The sequence below is a fragment of the Gymnoscopelus braueri genome (assembly GCF_963280865.1).
Source record: "Gymnoscopelus braueri genome assembly, chromosome: 2".
NCBI lineage: Eukaryota > Metazoa > Chordata > Actinopteri > Myctophiformes > Myctophidae > Gymnoscopelus > Gymnoscopelus braueri.
This window is the reverse complement of record NC_137604.1, coordinates 15,744,792-15,763,456: the sequence shown is the minus strand read 5'-3', so window position 1 is coordinate 15,763,456 and position 18,665 is coordinate 15,744,792. Positions and strand designations below refer to the sequence as shown.

At 40.0% G+C, this 18,665-nt stretch overlaps 2 protein-coding genes across 2 annotated transcripts; both read right to left on the bottom strand.

Annotated features, from left to right (window-relative positions):
* Positions 1 to 3,394: 3,394 nt before the first annotated feature.
* LOC308094419 (GTPase IMAP family member 7-like) lies at positions 3,395 to 4,456 on the bottom strand (the record flags this gene model as incomplete). The annotated part of the gene is made up of 1 exon (XM_080441064.1): positions 3,395 to 4,456. One exon carries the CDS (start codon positions 4,454 to 4,456, stop codon positions 3,395 to 3,397), a length of 1,062 nt encoding a protein of 353 aa, XP_080297190.1.
* Positions 4,457 to 11,600: 7,144 nt separating this feature from the next.
* On the bottom strand, positions 11,601 to 18,074 carry LOC308074323 (GTPase IMAP family member 9-like). The gene is made up of 3 exons (XM_080413731.1): positions 17,951 to 18,074; positions 15,504 to 15,558; positions 11,601 to 13,332 (listed from the first exon to the last, which is right to left on the bottom strand). The coding sequence occupies exons 2-3, from the start codon at positions 15,535 to 15,537 to the stop codon at positions 12,296 to 12,298; spliced, it is 1,071 nt and encodes a 356-aa protein (XP_080269857.1). The 5' UTR covers positions 15,538 to 15,558; positions 17,951 to 18,074; the 3' UTR covers positions 11,601 to 12,295.
* Positions 18,075 to 18,665: the final 591 nt, after the last annotated feature.

Genomic DNA, 18,665 nt, shown 5'->3' with positions numbered 1-18,665 from the left:
ATTAGATTTTTTTTAAAGGGTTGTGAGCTTGTAGATCGACTATTTTCGAATAGCTGAAGTATAACATTACACTAAATGTATGCTTAGTAATCTAAATCTGCAAAGCAACTATAGTAACTAATGTTTTCAAACAATTGTGGTGGAGTAAAAAGTACAATGTTTGCCTCTGAGTGTAAATCCTACAGTAAGACATTTGAGCAGGGGTCATCACCATGACAGTTTGTGATGGACATTTTCATTAATATTAAATTTTTGCCATGGGCATGGGCCCTAAATGTATACTAATGGACTCATAATGTGTCATAGGGTCTATACCAATGTGCTGCACATTTTAAAACAATAGTATGTCTGCATTAACTACTGAGCCACTTAATGACCAACAGATTAAATCCTAATTATTTTGGAAAATAATAATTGAGTCTCATCAGTACAGACAGTGCTTCAACCTCAAAAGGGCCACTTAGCTGCAAAGGTGAGTGGGTGCGTATTATACATCATATGGCTAATATAGAGATTGCTGGCTTTTCAAAAGACAATCTGAACAGATGACATGCCTTCTGTTTTTGCTCTTTTCCTGCACCATTTTTTCACTGTGGTCCCTCACATGCAGTTGACTTTTATCATTTAATTGTCTGACCACACCACATACACTCCATGAATCCGTTGTCTTAAGAAAAGAAAGATTAATTTTTTGCTATATTCAAAGAATTGAGGCAGCTAGTAACAATCATTTCTTTTAGCTGTCTTGTTGTCTTCACCTGATGCAATTGTGTGTGCAGGTACCATGTGCAATAGCACCGGCTTCGGATGCTGTCAATGCACTGAATGGGAGATTATCACGTTTAATAAGACTATTGATTGGTCTAAGTAGGTGAGATACAGAGCTACCGACGGGGCTCAGTAGGTGTTTTGTCGTTATTCTGTGGGTTGATGAAAGTTGGGGCAAACGCTCAGCCCAAAACATGATTTACGATTCTGTGCCTATCGGTACATAACTCGGAACGCACTGAGTCGGATAATGATTTATTACGGATAATGATTTATTACTTGTCAGGACAAGTGGGACAAGCCTTACAGTAATGTCGACCCCTGTTGTATCATTGCATCATTGTAGTGTATGATGTAGAGCAGGGGTGGGCAACTTTGATGATGGAGAGGTCCCCTATATTTCCACACTCACTCCAGAGGGCCACATAGCATATACTGTCGGGACATTCTATGTCACACAAAAGTAGCAAAAATAAACAGAATTCCAATTCAAAAATAGCAAAAATAGCAGATCTACAAGTTTGTAGATCTGCTATTTTTGGAATTGGAATTCTGTTTTTTTTTGTTGCTATTTTTTAATTAGAATCCTGAAAAGTAAAATTTGGTGGAGATGGAGAAAAAAAAAAATATTTAAGGCTGATTCTAAACACACCGAGAAAAACACTAATAATAATTGTAATAATTTTCTCAGACAGGTGTTTATACCGTCGAAGGACCAATTAATAGAGTTGATAAAGGGTCGTAAATCCTGCTCTATGTTAATTAAAACTATTTGTAGTTAAACAGCTTGAAAACCCAGTGTAAAAAGGATGAGACGAAATCAAAGACAGACACAGGCCGGTTCTCAAATTAAAAGGTTGACATTGTATTAAGAGAAAGAATCAATCCACGAGGCACCTTACAGCAAAAATATCTCTCTGACTAAACAGTCAATGATCACAACAGTTATACACAAATGAAGTTGTTATCAGCTCTGACGATGACATCTGGCCATGAGGAGCCTTGCTCGTAGGTTGAGAGAGAAGATGGCAAGCGGATGGTGTGACAGTTTATCTTGGACAAACAGCGTCCAAATGTCTCAAACAACACGTTGACCTCAACTCTGACCGGCGTCGCTGGAGGTGTTGTTGCTTTGTCAATAGATGGTCAAGTTAACTCCAATGAGCTGTTATTGTATTCCTCCAGAGATAATCAGTGACCTTGGAGGGCCTGCGCTCTGTACAGCTCAAAACACATGCAGTCTCTAGAGGAAAGGAGAGACCTGATACTAGGATTAGTTTTGTCCAACCTCGAACTTAATAAAATCATAAGATTGGTAGGCAAACTTGAGTTATGCGAAGATGGCACACTAAAATAGGATATGATGGCATATATATCAATATTGTCGACAAAATACATAGTTTTAACTCTAACAGTTATAAAACACAAAAATCGCTGGCACTGGGTGAGTATATTATGAAAATACTCTGGCACTCAGAAGGAGGGTGGTGGGGAGGGGGTCCAGGGTGCAGGTTGAGGACTTCATACCTGCTACAACAGAGAAGAGGTCAGATGGGGTTATATCAAGGAATGTGGAGAAGGAGTGAGTAGGGAATGGTTGAGGTCCGGGGGGGGGGGTCTGATTCCAGAATAGTAGGAGGAGCGGGTGGAGTCGAGGGTGTTTTTGTAGAGCTGCAGGTGTTGTTTATGGATGTCATTGTGAATGGTGATACCGGTTCTCTTGGCAAGCCTTTCTAGCTGTCTTTTTTTTTAGAGGAGGTGTAATTCATCTGTGTACCAGGGGGGCAGTGTGGGTGAAGGAGACAGACCGTGTTTGAGTGGGTGCAAGCTGGTCCAGGGAGGACTCGGAGGAGGAGAGTGAGTCGTTGTAGATCTTGACCAGATCAGTGGGGGAAACAGTCAGAGTGAAGGAGGAATCGGAAATGGTGTTGGAGAGGGATGAGGAGAGGGAAGATTAATTATATTACACAGAGCTGGGTGAGGAATTCAGACAGGTCGGAGAGAAAGGTAGGGTTGGGTTTGGGGGGACGATAAATGACGGCAATGACCAGGGGCTTGGGCCCGGATAGTTTAAGGCAGAGGGATTCGAATGAGGTGGGGGCCTGGATGGGAATTGAAGTCGTTTTGATCTCATAGCGTTGGATGACGGCAATTCCACCGCCAATTTTCCCATCCAGGCGAGGTTTGTCCATATATGAGTAACCGGGGGGAGTTGCTTTGTTTAGTGAGAGATAGTCCAGGGGTTCTTGCCAGGTTTCGGTAAGAAAAATGAAATCCAGGTTATTGTCTTTAATAAATTCACTGATGATGAGTTCTTTGAGTTATACACCAAAACGTGAATTGGCCTGTTATAACGCCACCATGAGGCCAATTTTGATACATTTGGGAGTGTGGGAGTGTGCGTGTAAAGTTTCATGTCCATTGGTCCAAAGGTGCTGAAGACTAGCTGTTCACAGACAGACAGACTGATGGACGGACGGACGGACGGAGGGACACATGGATGGACACACGGACAGACACTCATACAGGGGCAAAAACATAGTCTCCAGACTCTATAAATTGATGTTTATTGTGATGTGGATTTCTTGAGTTTGATATATCTCTCATACTGTATATCATTGAAGCTTCATTGGGTGATGCAGTATTGTTTCACAGTTTTTGCTGCAGCATTTACTGTCTGAGCACAAGCTGCTCTAACCCGATCATTATCATCTACCTCCTGAGCTGCTCCTATAGCCCCTAGTACACCCACTACTATAGCCCCTGCTATACCCCCTGCTGCTGCACCAACTGGGCCGAACACAAGTCCAACTTGCATCCCAGCAAAAGCTCCGTAGGCAATTCCACCGATAGCTCCAAGAGCAGCAACACCACCCACCAATCCATAAGCCAAAAATTTGTTCTTTCTCTCAGCTTTCTCTCTGGCATCTTGTTCATGTCGTTCTTTCAACCTTTTCAGTTCTTCTATCAGAGCCTCTCCATCGTGTTTTTTCTTCAGTTCTTCCTCCTCCTTACGTCTCTTCTCTTCATTGTCTTCAAGAATTTTCTGTTTCGCTTCCTCTATTGCTTTCTCTGCTTCATGGAACATCTCATTGCTGTAGTGGTTTCCTCCATTCTTCAACACCATGTTGTTGATTTTCTCCATCAGCTCAGCGACCTGAGAGGGATCCTTGGATTTGTTGTTGAAGACATGATAGCGACCTTCACATTGTCTGATTACTTCCTGTAGTTCTCGACTACTTTCCAGACTTTTTTCAATTGGTTGACCTTCAAGCAAGTCACCATGAGTGAAGAGAATCATGGTGTATTTATTTGACTTTTGGCCAAATGCTTCCTGAATCAGTTCCACAGATTTCTGCTCCTCTTCTGTGAATCTTCCCAGTTTAACCCCAACCAGGAACACATGTGGACCAGGAGCAGCAAAACACATACACTTTTTGATCTCTTGAAGGGTTTCATCTGCCTTATACCTGGTGTCAAACAATCCTGGTGTGTCAACAACAGCAACATTACTACCAGCCACTACACCTTTGACCTTCTGACAGCTCATTGTCTGAGATCCAAGAGAAAACTCTGATTTAAAAGCTTTAGAACCCAGGATGGTGTTTCCAGTGGCGCTCTTTCCAGCTCCAGTCTTCCCAACCAGCACAATCCGAACTTCTTCATGGTTCTTCTTCTTAGCACTCATGTCTGTTTTGAGGTTTTGTTTTACTTTATTGAAGAGAGAGAGAGAGAGAGAGAGAGAGAGAGAGAGAGAGAGAGGGGGGGGGGGGGGGGGGGGTATTAGCAATAGATCTGCATAGCATAAATTAAATGTAAATCTAATGTAAAATCTAAAGTATTTTGTAACTCTGCAAATCCATATACTCTCTCTTATATCTGGTCTCCAACTGAACGGAGCAGCACGCTAGACCAGTGGTTCCCAAACGTTTTAGCTCGAGACCCAAAGGAGGTGAGCTTGTAGATCATCTATTTCCACGAAAACGTTTTGAATTTGTTTTGAATTTATGAACAAATGTGATGTTTTATTTTCTTTTTGAATTTATTGAAAATCTTTTGAAATAATTAAAAACAAAGTGTAGGAAACAAAGTAATGGGATATTTATGACCCATAACAATGTGTCCACAACCCACAAATGGGTCCCGACCCAGTGGTTGGGAACCACTGAGCTTAACTGTTAACGAAAAGCACATTACCACAATTCTGCCTCTCTTCCTTGGTTACCATTTTTAGAATCATTTAAGGCACTGCTTGGCCTATTGGCCCTTCCTACCAGTGTTAATTTCGGCGATTAAAACTATGACGAAAATGTTTTGTCGACTACCTTTTTTCACTGATGAACTAAATAAAAACTAAGCTATGACGACTAAAACTGTGACAAAATATATAAATGAATATAATAAATAAAAACTAGACTAAAATGTTAAAGATCCAGTAGAACTAAGACAAGTCATTTTATGCTTGGTTGTGTACGGGTGTCGTGCTCCAAAAATAGCGATATAATATTTATGAGTGATTATAAATATAGTTATACACTGTTATAAGCACTGTTATAATGTATTAAAAGTAAAGTCATTTGTAAAATGAATGCTGGCATTAACATCAATTAAAGAGGTTAAGTCACACTTTCCCATCAACATGTCATTAAAAGACAAAGAGGTCTCAGTGTCTTACTTGCTTCAATGTTGAAATCCTGATGTAGGTCTGGAGAGACAGAGGAAGTATAAAGACAGGCTATGAAACTTCATCAACACGGACCAGCTCACTGACACGGCTCTGTTGTCTCCCTGCATTTATACATTACAGTCTGTCATTCATTTGATGGGGGGAGCCAGAGAGCTAACCTGACGCTTCCAGATCCAAGAAGCTTGCGTCACACATTTGTTTCACAGCTTGAGGAACGTGGTTACTCAATACCGCCCCCATCTGGCAGAGTCAGGTTACTGTAGAGGGCCCAGTGGAGTAACTATTGTTTTCCCCTTCCAGTGAAATATTATCTTGATAAGAACAATATACCTTCATCGTTCTTTTTGCTTATAGAATCTGCACACATGTCTGTGTTGTGTCTGTGTCTTACTTCATGTGAGAGAGAGAGAGACAGACAGACAGACAGACAGACAGACAGACAGACAGACAGACAGACAGACAGACAGACAGACAGACAGACAGACAGACGAACAGACGAACAGAGAATGTTGGTATTATTATAACAATAGAGATGTGAACATTTAAATTAACTCAAATATGCAAAACATTATCCTCTCTCCATAAGCAGCTGTGGAAAGTTCATGAGATATGAGGGTCTTGAGGGCAAGGTATTTAAAGGTATTTACTGCTTGTGTTGACCTGAACACCTGGCTCTGTGGAGATCAGGATCTGAACTGAAGATCTGTTTTCTTTCAAACCAGATGACACTTAGGTCCGAGGGTGTGGCTTATTACTCTCATCATTCTTGTCTGTTCTTGTTTGTTGGAGCCCCCCACCTCACGTCGTCCAAAACTTTTTGCAGGACTGCCAACATTGCATTGCATTGCAAAATAAACATTCTATACACTTTCACTGGAAAGGGTTTACAACAAAGCTTTTTGGCCATCATCTTTAGTTTAAAATAGCAATTATAAAGCACTTTAAAAAACAATTACAAAGTGCTTTGTACACACAAATAAATACATTTGTGCAAGCTTAAGGGAGAAGTGAAGTTCTCACTAACTATAAACCCATTGTTTCAGAGGACACATAGACACTAATATAACAAATATAATATAATACAGGGCTGCCAACATTGGACTGTCAGAATCCAGGAGATTTCATTTGGGGGGCTGGGGGGCGTGGCCACTAGCCAAGCACCCTCCGCCCCCCAAGCACCCTCACACAACCCACACAATATATAACATTGCAAGTTGCAACAAAGATTTTTTTGTGAGTTTGATACTTTTATCAGGATTGCTGTAGTCCTACTAGCATTGGAAATGGTGGGTACAATTTCACCCATTAAACCGCTTAAAGTAGGCCTACAGAAATTGATTTGAATGTAAGACCCATCTTTAATAATAACCATTCATTACTTAAAAGTGAATATCTCTGTATGATTGAATGCACTGACCACAACCCCCAAGCGGGGGGTCTGAAAAAACAAAAAAAACGTTTCAACTTGTCCAACCAGGGGCGGCCTTAGTGATCTGGGGGCCCGTTTCAAGAGCTAATATGTGGCCCCCTATGCAACCCCCCACCCCCCAAAAAATATATATAATATATTATATATAATAATAATCGCCCCAAAACACGGTCCCCCCGATTTTGTTTGCGGAATTTGCGGATTTTGTTTGCGAAAAAATCTTAAATTGTATTTTGAAAAAAAATAAAAATAATCTAGACTTTTTTTTTTTTTTTTTTTTTTCAAGAAAATTCTGGGGCCCCCTGAGGTTCGGGGCCCGTTTAAATTGAAACGGGTGAAACAGAGGAAAGGCCGCCCCTGTGTCCAACGGACAAGTACAATTTTAATGGACTTTTCCTTAATGATTTATTACTTGTCAGGACAAGTGGGACAAGCCTTACAGTAATGTCGACCCCTGTTGTATCACCCATAATTACACTACTGTCGTCAAAGCATGACTTTGAGTGGCAGTGCATGTGTGCACATCGAACATTAGCCTATACACGTTTGATCACAACAAAATATAGATGAATAAATGTGACAAAATACAGCAAAATACCAAAATTATGAGAGTCTTAATATTCAGCAAGCAATTGAAATTAATAACTGCAAACAAATGAAAAGTTTAGGCTATCAATATCAGAAGTTGTGACCTCGTGCTCTAATGGACAAGAAATATAAAGTTTTTGCAAACAACATCCATGTTCTGTTCCTTTGTCAACAATGATGGGAAGTTTATTTCATCTGCTAGAATCTTCATGACAGTTTGACATTGTTTGAGAGTTTTTGGTGCAACACAGTCCACGTTGAAGTTAATTGCGTTTACCTGTTGTGCTGCACGTGCCGTTGCTGTCGGGTGGATGTCCGAAACAGTTCCTTTTTATTTAGTATTATTTAAAAACTATTTGAAATCGTGAAAATAGCCAATCGACAAGCTCAGAGAGAGTTGTGCGCTTGTAGATGTGCTATTTTCACTAACAAAGTAGAGCATTCATTTATGAAAAAACATTAAAAGTTGAAATATGGAGATACAAGGTTTTATTTCTGCCCAACAGCGAGGATATATATGATTTCATCTTTTGCATTTATCCATCAAAACATTATTTGTGTTTATTTGTATTTATTTGCTTGCTTTTTGTTTAAATGTTATCAACTTAAATACAAAAGTTTTTCAAATTAATTTGGAATCGTAAACATTTCTGACTATATCGGTCAAAACATCAGTAATCAGTGGTCTCTCCAAAATCGGTATCAACATTGGACAAAAAAATCTGGCATCGGTCGGGGTCAACTTTTAAAGCAGTCGCAATGAGTCCCCTCTCCATGAGGGCATGGACAGGTTCTATGGCTGATGTAGGCTATGCTTCATATGGTAACCGGAAGACTCGCCCCAAAACACACTTGCCCCCATTTTATTTTGCGGACTGCTCGCCCTCAGCCATTCTTCTATTGAGAGAGAGAGAGAGAGAGAGAGAGAGAGAGAGAGAGAGAGAGAGGCAGACAGACAGACAGAGGCAGGGGGCAGACAAGAGAGTTGACAAGGGTTTGCTTTTTTACCTTGAAAATAATGAAAGGCAGGCAATAACATGACCCCTAAATGAATATGTATTTGACCGCAGACCCCCGTCTGAAAATAATACAACAACGACAGAAGCCAGGAAGCGAATCTGATTTGTTTCAAATCTGTCTTTTTACCAAATGGGTTCCCAGTTGTTATAGAATAGAGAGATCATGTTTAGCCTAAACAAAGAGACTTAATGAGAGAGATCATTAATGTAACTGTTGTATCACTTACGATATAAGTGAATAAATTAAGTGGGCCTCATGCAGGAAGCGAAGAACAGCTGATCTCTTATAGAACCTCTAGCCCAAAAGTTTAAGATCGGCCTGTTATAGCGCGACCAGGAGGCCTATTTTTGCAAAACAATTCTTTTTAATATTACTCCTACAGATTATGTCCAAACATCACGCAAATCCATACACAGTATCTCTATCGTCATGTGATCAAGACCGATCTGTCCAATTTTTCATATTCCATCCTGATTGGCTAACATCCACTAACTTCCAAAGTTTGCAGGATTGGTCCGTTTTAAACAAAATGCCTCAAATCATCAACGCAGTGTGCTATTGCCGTGAAAGTTTTGCACGCACATTCCCACTAGGCAGAGGAAGAAATGCCATCCTTTTCACATTGGCCTGTTATAGCGCCACCAGAAGGCCACAATAACCTGGCGGAGACCTGTAGCCTGGTTCCAGACCATAGACCCCGCCCACTCTCTGAGTGGACTGCTCCTCTTGTTCTGGTGTCATAATGTGAGCCTATGGATTTTCACGGTCGAAGAAAAACCTGTCAAATCAGAGTCGGAGGTGGGGGTGGTCTAACGACAAGCCAATCAGCGAATATCTGCTAAAACAAGCTGTGCGATGACGTCAGATGTAAGCGGATCCGTGGATCTCTTGTGATTGGTTTAGGGAAATTTGAATCCCCTCCCCCTGGTAATCTCCACGCAGCTTCAGGCTGATAATCAGGCCAGGAGACCTTTGCTCCGAGGAGCACTTTTTCTAGTTTTCTCATTGTGTTAGTTTTTGGGATTCAGCGATGTTTACTTATTTTTGCAGTTTTGGCAGAGGGGCGTGGAACTTTACACCACACTCCCAGTAAGCCCAGGAAGAACCTCCACCGCAAAGGCGAAGTCCTTTCCTCACTATTCTTTATCATTACTGTATTTTCAAACATTTTGATATAATACTGATAAAACGCACATAACCAACAGGTTGGGTCATGTGACGAGGAGAGGAATGTACAGTATGTTCATCACAGATCATTCAATTCAATTCAAACTTTGAAAAAGCAAAATGCAAAGCAAAATGCTTTAAATAGAGCACATTTAACAGGATCAGAACACATGCTGAGCCTTCGAAGCAACATATTGGCCTGGGCATAAAGTATGCGGCACTGCCTAGAGATATCTCTATCATCTTGGAGGTTGTCAGTAAAGATGTGGCCCAGATACTTAATTTCCTGACACAATGATAAAGGACTGTTACTTAAAGAAAAGGCTGGAAAAGCCAATTTCTAGTCATCCTTACTTCTCACAATCATGACACTACTTTTTTTTGCATTATATATAATGTCATGGTCAGTGCCATACTTAGAGCAATTTTTCAGTAGCTGTTGTAACCCTCCACTGTACGGACTTAGTACAACCAGGTCATCAGCATGCATCAGGTGATTGATGATAGAGTTTCCTACCATACATCCCGTATTGCACTTGTTTAGTTCAACTGATCATTCATATAAACATTAAATAAAACAGGAGACAAAATCCCCCCTTGGCATACCCCATTACTAACAGAGAATTGGGCATGTTCAAACAGCCACAGATATCTTGCCAAAACAGCCACAACACGTTCCACTAGAACACAACCACTCAGGCTGGGACAAGACATGTACGGCAAGGAGAGGAAAGTACAGTGGTTGGTATAGTTTCACTATGAACTCAGATCCCCTTGCGGAGTCGTAAAACACCCGGAGGCAGAGCGTGAGAGAAGCTGCGTGAACAATAATGCAATAGAGAGGAGTCTGTTAACCCTACATGTTAATACATGAATTAATGCTGAAATGGAGTGTGATGAGGACAAGGGATGAAAATAGCATTAACAGATTAAAGGTCGTAGCGTGATATTTTTTGGTTAAAACAAAACGTTTTTTTTTTGTTAAAAGGTTAGAGCACAACATTCTGATAGCAATCATTGCTAGAGTGTTTGTTCAGTAACAGGGGTTTCCCGGTCTCTCCAGCTCTTTAATGAAGAGAAAATACATTTTCAGGTGGGTGGCCAAATTTCTGCCAATCAGGACAGAGTGCCCATTTAATATTTCAGTTCCAATTTTGTCAGCATATTTCTTAATGTAATTACTCCCAAATTAACTTCATCTTCATCTTGTGTCCTGTGTGAGTTCTCTCTCCTGATTGGATAAAATTGGTATCCCGACCTGAAAATGCATTTTCCGTTTACTAAAGAGCTGGAGAGACGTGGAAACCACTGTTACTGAACAAACACTCTATTAATGATTACTATCAGAATATTGAGCTATTTAATACTTTAATATATATTTTTTAACAAAGAAAAATTACTTACCACTTTTAAAGTGTTGACTTTAAAGGAACAATAGTTTCCTGCTGTAAATACTGGAGGAATGTACGATTTTGGTGTTAAGATAAAACTTCACTTAACATTTTTAACATAGAAAGCACACGCTGTTGTCTCTTGTTATCTTATACAACCCACTGTGCTCTGATCATGTTCATCATTCCCACTATTAATTTAGCTGTGATGGACAAGCAAAGCATGAACAAAACTGATAGTTCTAGTCTAACAAACCAGGTGCACCTCAGCTACTTCACTTTTTTTCAGACCAAAGTAATATATTTTGTCCATAATCATATATAGTCAACACGTAACACATCAAGTCTTACATCAGTTTATTGGAAGATTAACATATTGTAATGCAACATAATTATGATAATTAAGTAGCAAGGTTTATGCAAGTAATGATCAGAGTACAAGAAGAGAAAGTTAGGAAAGGTTCAAATATCTACAATACAAACAAATGTTTATGTCTGATATCTCTGCTGTCCGGCAGGAACCAGCTAACTCCAAAATGTTCATTTTTCAGGAAATTAAAAAAAGTGGAGTTTGGTCATCATTGATAAAAACGGCTGAATGGACCTCCAAGCTCACAATGAGGTAGGAGGTCAAAAGGGGGTGGAGCCAGGAGTCAGCAAAACCAGCTAACTCCGGTGGACTTCGCGGGTTTAGCAGAACATTTGAGGATCCAATGGAGTTAGCTGGTTTTGTCAGAAGCGCTTTTTAATGCTTTTCATTGATCAATCTTTTTTTTTTACCAACACACAGACAGACAGACTTTATTCAGCCCCTTGGGGAGATTCAGGAAATTCTTTACTTTCCAATCGTTTACATCCTATTGAAGCTTTGTCTTTGTCTTTGTTTTTTCGTACAAGTAGACTGAAGTTCCAACTGCTTCCCCTACACCAGCCCTATTGCTGCACCAACTGGGCCTGCGACAACTGCGGCACTTCCACCTAGGTCAGTTGCTATTGCAACACTTGTTCCAGTGACACTTTCACAGAATCTTGGATTTAAAAGCTCTATGACCCAGGATGGTGTTTCCAGTGGCGCTCCTTCCCTCCTTATAATTATTCTCACCCCTTCTCCATTCATGAATTGTCTCTTGTTTCAGTGTTGACTTCAATTGAATTTGTCGCACAATTTTCCAAACATAAACTATTTAAAGGGATGTTTATTGTGACGGTGACTTACATGGATATATATCATTGAAGTTTTGTCCTTCATTGGGTAACGCAGTTGTCTTTCATTGCATTCACTGCCCGAGCACCTGCTTCTGCAGCTAGGGGGTTAATAGCTGCACCAGCCCCTGCTGCACCGCCAATTATCCCTCCAAATATACCCCCTATTACACCCCCTGCTGCAATACCAGGTGGACCGAACACAAGTCCAGCATAAACCCCAGCATAAGCTCCTACGGCAGCTCCAGCAGCAGCTCCAGACAACAATCCATAGTTCAAGAATTTGTTATTTTCCTCAGCTTTCTTTCTTGCCTCTTGCTCGAATCGGTCATTCATCTTTTCCAGTTCTTGTTTCAGTTGTTCCGGATCACCTGCATAATCTTTCTTCAGGTTTTCTTCCTCTTCCCTCTTTTTCTTCTTATTTTTCTTCTTTTGAAGAATTTTATTTTTCTTTATCTCTATCAGTTTCTCTGCTTCTTGGAACACCTCACTGACGTAGTGGCTTCTTTTACCATTCTTCAACACCATGTTGTTGATTTTCTCCAGCAGCCCAGTGACCTGAGAGGGATCCTTGGATTCATTGTTGAAGACATGATAGTGACCTTTACTGATCAATCCCTGTAGTTTTTTTGGACAACTTTTACAAAAGTCTTCTATTGGTTTATCTTTAAGCAGGTCACCATGAGTGAAGAGAAACATTGTGTGTTTAATTGATTCTGGGCCAAATATATTTTGAATCATTTCCACAGTGTTCTGCTCCTCTTCTGTGAATCTTCCCACTTTGATCGCAACCAGGAACACATGGGGACCAGGAGCAGCAAAACAAATACACTGTTTGATCTCATTAATGACTTTTTCTTTGCTGAACCTGGTGTCAAACAAGCCTGGAGTGTCAACGACAGAGATTTTTCTATCAGCCACTACACCTTTGGCCTTCATACATCTAACCGTCACTGATTCACCCAATAAATCAGATTCAAAATCATCAGAAGCCAGGATGGTGTTTCCAGCGGCGCTCTTTCCAGCTCCAGTCTTCCCAACCAGCACAATCCGAATATCTTCATCATTGATTATGAGATCTGGTGGATTACAATTATGGTTATTGATGAGAAACATTTGAGGTTTCCAAAAATAGGGTTACATTACTCTATGCCAATCTAGGATTCGATTTCATTGGACATTTTCTTAATGTCTTGATAAAGAAACTAGAAAAGTGTGCTCCTCTGAGCACAGGTCTCCACCAAGCCGGGTTGCCAACCCAGGGCTCGCTAAATTTTTAAGGCAGTCTTAGCCAATTGGAATGGGATCTGAAAAATCTGAGTCATACATCTTGAGCACATGACCCCAGAGATAATGTGTATGTGTGAGTTTTGGACAAAATCTGTAGGAGTAGTAGCAAAAAATGTGTTTGCACAATGGCATAAATTCTTAACTGGCACAAACAGGGCCTATACATTACGTAATGATCCAAGGAATCATGGGGAAAAAATATGTTGATTGTATGACCTACGATTCAAGAATTATAGGCCAAAACGTAAAGAGGGTTGTTGTAGTACCACCATGAGGAGATTTGAAAAATGTGGGATGGAGATTCTTCCTTGGCTTATTGGGAATGTGCGTGCAAAGTTTACCAGCAATCGGCACTGCAATCATGATGTGTGGCATTTTGTGCAAAACAGGCCACCCCGCAAACTTTGGAGGCCAATCATAGCCAATCAGAATCAAATATGAGAAATGTGACAGATACGTCTTGAGATAATGTATACCAAAACAGTGCCCACACTCGTTTCCATTGGCCCGTAGACCACGATTGACAGAATGTTTTCAGTATATGCACAATGAGTGCTGTTATAACGAGGCGATGAAGCGACATCATACGTTTTCATTATGCGATTAATTTGCAGTATTAACTGCTGTTTGTTATGAGCGCATTTATGAAGGGACATAATTATTTTTTATAATTCTCAGAACGGCAGGTCTGCTGCCACTCTTAGTTCTTTTAAATCACAGCTAAACACCTTTCTGTCATCAGCTAAATATATAATTATTAGCCTTTTAGTTAGGTGGCATATATATATTTTGTGATGACGCAGTTGTCATGATTTATGACCTTTTATCTGCTCGACCCAGTACAGTGAATCACTCACCTACTCTGCAGTCTGTGCATAATGATACAAGATGCATGTGTCCTAATGTTCTTGTCTCATATCTTCTGGTCACGCAATGTGTCCAATACTGTATACATATTCTCTATGTGTATTAAACTTCAGATCTTGATGTGATACTGCCTGGTGTCATCATGTTCTCTGCGCGTGCAACTCAACTGAAACATCGTTCACCACCCTTACAGACTCTTACATGACCACACGGTTGGTTAACCAAAATCACAACAGCAGTTATGGATGATGTGATGGTAATCATTCTGTTGGTTATATTTGTGCAACAGGGACAAATAAAGATCCTGATTCTGTCTATGTATTCTGTATTTCATGTACTTTCATGTAGTATTTCATGTACATAGCATGCTTCTGCTGTACAGTCATACATTATAGTGACTCATCTCTATGCTTTCACATGACATTTGATGTACTTCAATATAGAAGTTCTAGCAGCGTGAATGGTAACTAGGACTAAACATTATTACATTATATTATTAAGTTGGGTGGCATATAGGCCTACTTATTAAGATAATTTTGCGTCTGCAAATACACAAGTCTAAAAAGCGGCTTATGTCAGACTAAACTTTTAATACCTCATTCATAGGCTACAGGTTGGCGGATTAATAAAAACAAATCCACCAGAAGTGGCAGCGGCAAACAGAAAGGTGTCATTTAAAAGAACTAAGAGTGGCAGCAGACCTGCTGTTTTCTGTGAGTTTGCACCAAAGATATGTGGTGGATAGGAAAATGATTATGTCCCTTCATAATTGCGCACAGTGTGCATGTAGCCGACTCATAACAAACAGCCGTTAATATTACTGCGAATGAATGAATCAAAACAAACTCACTGTACTCATAACATCATAATAAATATCAAAACATTCTGTCGCGGTCCTATGGGCCAATGGAAACAGGCGTGGGCGGCGTTTGGCTTCCAGGGGTGGGGCCTGCGACACAACCCCTGTTGGAAGCACGCAGGACGGACGGACAGACAGACAGACAGACAGGGGGAAAACATATTCTTGCCTCGGCCACGCCTTCGGCCCGGAAGAGAACATTTGTGTACAGTGTATATTTAATGCATTACATACCTGTATCTCCCATGTTTCCTGAATCTGCACTCATGTCTGTCTTGGGGCTTTTGTTCTAGAGAGAGAGAGAGAGAGAGAGAGAGAGAGAGAGAGAGAGAGAGAGACAAAATACGAGTCATGTGACAACATTTTATTCTCAATACATTTTCAATGTAGGCTACCAAATAAAATGAATAGTCTGTTGAAGTGTGTGTAATTGTCTTTTCTATGAAAATTAGCCTGTCGGCCTATTCTATTACTGGCAACACAGACAAACAATGTGGCGTAGGCTACAATTTGACAATGATTTGACAACTATTGCAGGATGTTTGACAGACGTATAGGCCAGGGTACATTCTGTGAGATGCATCCGTTTGCCCATGAGGTAAACACCTTCAACAGAATCGAACAACATGGTGTGTGTGTGTGTGTGTGTGTGTGTGTGTGTGTGTGTGTGTGTGTGTGTGTGTGTGTGTGTGTGTGTGTGTGTGTGTGTGTGCGCGCGCGCGCGTCTGTACATGTGTGTGCGTATCACTGGCGCATACTACTGGTTGCACAACGGAGCAACCCCCCTGTGTCAAAGGTACTACTTGAGTAAAAGTATAAAATGTACCCAAAGTAAAGCAAAACAAAAGCACTCATTATGCAGAATGCCATTTCACGTTTTAAAATGTTTACAAATCTTTTGAAAATAGCAGATCTCAGCCCTATATACATTTCGGCCATTTGAAAAATGTTATGTTTTATTTTATTTTGTTTTTGTTTTTAATAATAAATAAATCAATATATATAATGTAAAGGGTGAGGTACTCGCATAAGCCCCCCAGGGTTTCTTACCTCACCGGCACAACAACTAATACTGTAAACTTTCCCATGGAAAGAGCTAGTATGTATGCCTATGTTTAAGTAACTGTTGTGCAAATCAAATAAATCAAAATAAATCAAATAAATCAAAATAGCTGATCTACGATGCATGCGATGTAAATTGTGAGTAAAATAACTCACAAGGAGCACTTTTACAGTCTAAGTAATTTTTTTTACCAATACTTTTGTACCTTTACTGAAATACATTCTGAATTACGGACTTTTACTTGTAAGGGATATTTCTACATTGCAGTATTGATACTTTTACTTAAGTAAAACATGTGAGTACTTTTTCCACCACTGGTTTATGAACTGACACCCGACTCAGGGATGTGCATGGCCACTGGGAAATGTGGGACAATTCCAGAACGGCCGCGCCAATCCAGGCCGCCAAGACAGGGCAAACGGCCGGTGGGCCACCCCAAAAAAAAGAAAAATATTTTTGCTCCCGTTTTAGGATTATTACGGTCATTTCCCGGTCGCGCAGCCCAATTGTTAGTTGCGTTACTGTTTGGGCTGGGATGCTTTTGAGCAGTGGCGTAATTTACATAGGGTTGCTGGGTTAAAACAGTGAAACGTGCCTTATGATACTTGACTTTATAAGCTATAGTAGGCCTACACAGTAGTGCACTGCATGTGTCATAAACTTGCTGAATAATCTGCCAATAAAGTCTATTATGTAAAGTCTACACCCCACAATTTAGGGGCGATTTTTGACAGTGATCAGAGTCTTTCTGTCCTGTTTTTACCAGCTAAGAAACATCTCTGAAATGTAAATTAAATGTAAATCTAAAGTAAAATCTAAAGTGCTCTACCGTTTTAGCTCGAGACCCAAAGGACGTGCGATGTGTTGTGAGCTTGTAGATCATTTCCATTTTGAATTAATGAACAATTGTGATTTTTTTTCTTTTCTTTTTGAATTTTTTGAAAATCTTTTGAAATAATAATTAAAAACAAAGTGTAGGAAACGAAAAGTAATGGGATATTTAAGACCCATATCATGTGTCCACAACCCACAATTGGGTCCCGACCCAGTGGTTTGGAACCACTGAGCTTGACTGTTAACAAAAAGCACATTACCACAATTTTGCCTTTCTTCCTTGGTTACCATTTTTAGAATCACTTCTAAAGATTTTATTGATTAGGCCCACATTTAAGGCACTGCTTGGCCTAGGCCCTTCCTACCAGTGTTAATTTCGTCGACTAAAACTATGACTAACATTGTTGTCGATTACCTTTTTTCACTGATGAAAACTAAATAAAAACTAAATAAAAACTAAGCTATGATGACTAAAACTGTGACTAAATATATAAATGAATATAATAAATAAAAACTAGACTAAAATGTTAGAGATCCCATAGAACTACTGTATAAGACAAGTCATTTTATGCTTGGTTGTGTACAGGTGTCGTGCTCCAAAAATAGCTATAAAATATTTATGAGTGATTATAAATATAGTTATACACTGTTATAAGCACTGTCATAATGTATTAAAAGTAAAGTCATTTGTAAAATGAATGATGGCATTAACATCAATTAAAGAGGTTAAGTCACACTTTCCCATCAACATGTCATTAAAAGACAAGAGGTCTCAGTGTCTTACCTGCTTCAATGTTGAAATCCTGGTGTAGGTCTGGAGAGACAGAGGAAGTATAAAGACAGGCTATGAAACTTCATCAACACGGACCAGCTCACTGACACGGCTCTGTTGTCTCCCTGCATTTATACATTACAGTCTGTCATTCATTTGATGGGGGGAGCCAGAGAGCTAACCTGACGCTTCCAGATCCAAGAAGCTTGCGTCACACATTTGTTTCACAGCTTGAGGAACGTGGTTACTCAATACCGCACCCATCTGGCAGAGTCAGGTTACTGTGAGGGCCCAGTGGAGTAACTATTTTTTTCCCCTTCCAGTGAAATACTATCTTGATAAGAACAATATACCTTCATCGTTCTTTTTGCTTATAGAATCTGCACACATGTCTGTCTTGTGTCTGTGTCTTACTTCATGTGAGAGAGAGAGACAGACAGACAGACAGACAGACGAACAGAGAATGTTGGTATTATTATAACAATAGATCTGCATATGAAGACTGTGAAGACAGATTGTGCAATAAACACAATCAATGACTATTATCTTTTATCCGAATAATTCTGAGATGTGAACATTTAAATTAACTCAAATATGCAAAACATTATCCTCTCTCCATAAGCAGCTGTGGAAAGTTCATGAGATATGAGGGTCTTGAGGGCAAGGTATTTATGTTGAAGGTATTAACTGCTTGTGTTGACCTGAACACCTGGCTCTGTGGAGATCA

Coding starts and splice junctions, on each gene's coding strand:
- LOC308074323 (XM_080413731.1), bottom strand. CDS start 15,537: ATGAGTGCAGATTCAGGAAACATGGGAGATACAG. Junction 13,333..15,503: donor AGGAAACATGGGAGATACAG/GTATGTAATGCA, acceptor GTAATCCACCAG/ATCTCATAATCAATGATGAA.